General features: G+C 38.8%; 1 protein-coding gene across 2 annotated transcripts in view; it reads right to left on the bottom strand.

The window, feature by feature from the left end:
- The window catches only part of LOC125035138 (pterin-4-alpha-carbinolamine dehydratase-like), a 28,569-nt gene that overhangs the window by 456 nt on the left and 25,613 nt on the right, over positions 1–2,500 (bottom strand). For both annotated transcript variants that reach the window (XM_047627328.1, XM_047627329.1), the window contains exon 2: positions 480–605. In XM_047627328.1, coding sequence (XP_047483284.1) covers positions 480–605 — 126 coding nt within the window. The remainder of the gene's footprint in view (positions 1–479; positions 606–2,500) is intronic.

The following is a 2,500-nucleotide window of genomic DNA, read 5'->3' as shown; positions in this document are numbered from 1 at the left end:
TTGTCATGGGTAGTCAGTAGCAAAGGGAAACGGAACACGGACTATCTCAGCGCACTGTCTTCAGATCATTTGTCTTCATAATGCCGGCAAGAAAGCAATTTTGTCTCTCGTACAAAAATACCTAGACAGATGGTAAACAGGCATGACTCGGTGTTAGTATCAGACTCTCATCCAGCACAACAACTATGTAATTCACAAAAACGCACTCACAATAACTAAGCCGTTGAAGTTATATACTACATGGCGAGAAATATGTTCAAAATATACTTCACAGGCAGAGTGAAAAGGGTAAATGAATTGTGGTATATCTGAATGAGACAGGACCTGACATTTTGCATCTTATCGAAATTTCTCGATTCTAATCACATTACCCCTTAATATATGACATATTGTACCTTTCCCCAAAAGATCCCTTTATTACCAATTTACAAGTTCTCCAAACCTAATTCACTGAATACAGACGATCGACAGAACCTCACCTGGTTGAAATTCTGGAACATGAACGTCCTTTTGATGGCGTCCCTGTTCTCCACCATCTGCCAGCCAGCGTCCAGGAGGGGCTTCAACTGCGCCGCCCGTTCTGCTTCGCTCAGCTTGACGGCGGCCTGGAAGACGGGGAGGGAAAGATGGGGGGTCACTCCTGAGTTGGGATTTTTTAAACAGTAAGGGCGTAGCGAGCCATGTAACGGCGCCGGAGCATGGCTTGCACCTTGTCAGATATATGCAGTTAAGTTTGCCGTCTGCAACCAGCGCGAATAGCTTAAACTCATGTCCCAATCAAAGACCGTTTGTACAGTGGAAGCAGAGGGATTACTCAAACAGCCAACACGCCGTAGACATTGGGTTCATCCACATAATGCTCAACAGGAAGCTTATGGAATATTTGATATATCGGAATATATGGTAATATAAAGGAAGGTTCTTTGATAATTAAATGTCCAAGCTTTGATGAACGGCTCGAAGTGCTGAGGCCTCACACCTCGAGGCAAAATGCACAATGTAGAAAGGTAATATTTCCAAATGAATAAATGAATAGCAGACTGAAGTGAGTAAAATATATCATGCGAAGACAGGAGTTATTCATACTGCAAAAATAATTTTGTTTCACCGTAACGACAGTGTATCAAAATCGTTTGTAAGTGGTGCCAGGATGGACAGAAGTTGGTGATTACATAAAGGATACTGGTCCAAGATATGGTGTTCGTATGGAAGGTGTTTGTACATTAGATGGTGCCTGCAAATGATGAGATTGTGCCGACAAATGATCAGATGATGCCTGCATTTGAAACTGTTCATGATATGGTGCTTGGATATCACTTTTTGGCATAGGAGGAAAATATCTATGGAAACGATACGAGGGTTTCATTATGAGGTGAAATAGGGTAGTTCTACTGAAGGTTGATAATGTCCTGCTTATCATTACTGTATTTCTTTGTTATTCTTTCTGATCGTCGGATGCCTTGGAAGAAATGACTCGGTAGTCTTAAACCTGTTTTCTCGTCCTCACCGGGTTCTTTGTAATTTGGAAAAGGGTGAAACAATCATATCTGAATGCGTCATCAATTTCCTGTTTGGATCTCTCATTCATTTGCTTCTGCAACTCATTCTGGTAAAGGCGTGGAGTCAGTGTTGGCTCACTGACGGTGTGGACATTGCGTGGGAAATGGATACATGGTGAAAAAACTACCTCATAATTATCTTTCTCTTTTCTGGCTCTTCTCTTAGTGTTCTTCGTCCATATCTGTTTCAGAGTTTCCCGAAGTCTCCCGTTTTTTTAAATTCAGAACACTGAGGGCGTCTGCATGGGTGTATTTCTCCCATTTGGCTGAAGAATCACCGTTTTAACCCTGGTTTACATATTTCACAAATATGTCCCTAATATTCACGTCATTTCTCCTTCATCATCACTATGAAGCACAAAAATACTGCAAAATATATTCCATGAAACATTGACAGTAATACCAAAGTCTTGCTACACTGAATTCTAACGAAATGAAGTGGTGACTCAATTATAGATAAATATATTACATAATGCAGACAGGCACCCACGAAGTAAAAAAAATTTTAAAGGCATAATTGAATAAAATTCTGCTCTGGATATTCGTTAATAGTTCATATTTATAGTATCTTAACCAAATTTTAATAATTCACAAAGAAAAAAATTATTCGTTTTATTGAAGAAAAGAATTACACCGAGAGCGACATTTTTAGATTTAATTTTTTTATACTAGAATATGTCGACAGGAAATAGCTTCTCATATTTTCTATATGAATACTATATTAAAGTCTTTTACTGAAACAATAATATGGAAACATATGAAGCCATTTAGAATCCTTTGCAAGAATCTAAATGCCAGAAATAACTGAGATAATGTGGATAGACATTGTTAATAGGAAAACAAACTCTCCTTATTATGTTGGTTTGTAAATGGCGAGCAGCAAGGTCAAATATCTTTAATTACAAGGAACTTCTTTCTGTGGTGCACATGGCAGTTGCTGA

Source organism: Penaeus chinensis, chromosome 19, assembly GCF_019202785.1.
Source record: "Penaeus chinensis breed Huanghai No. 1 chromosome 19, ASM1920278v2, whole genome shotgun sequence".
NCBI lineage: Eukaryota > Metazoa > Arthropoda > Malacostraca > Decapoda > Penaeidae > Penaeus > Penaeus chinensis.
Note: the sequence above shows the minus strand (reverse complement) of the source record. Positions and strands in the feature narration are given on the sequence as shown.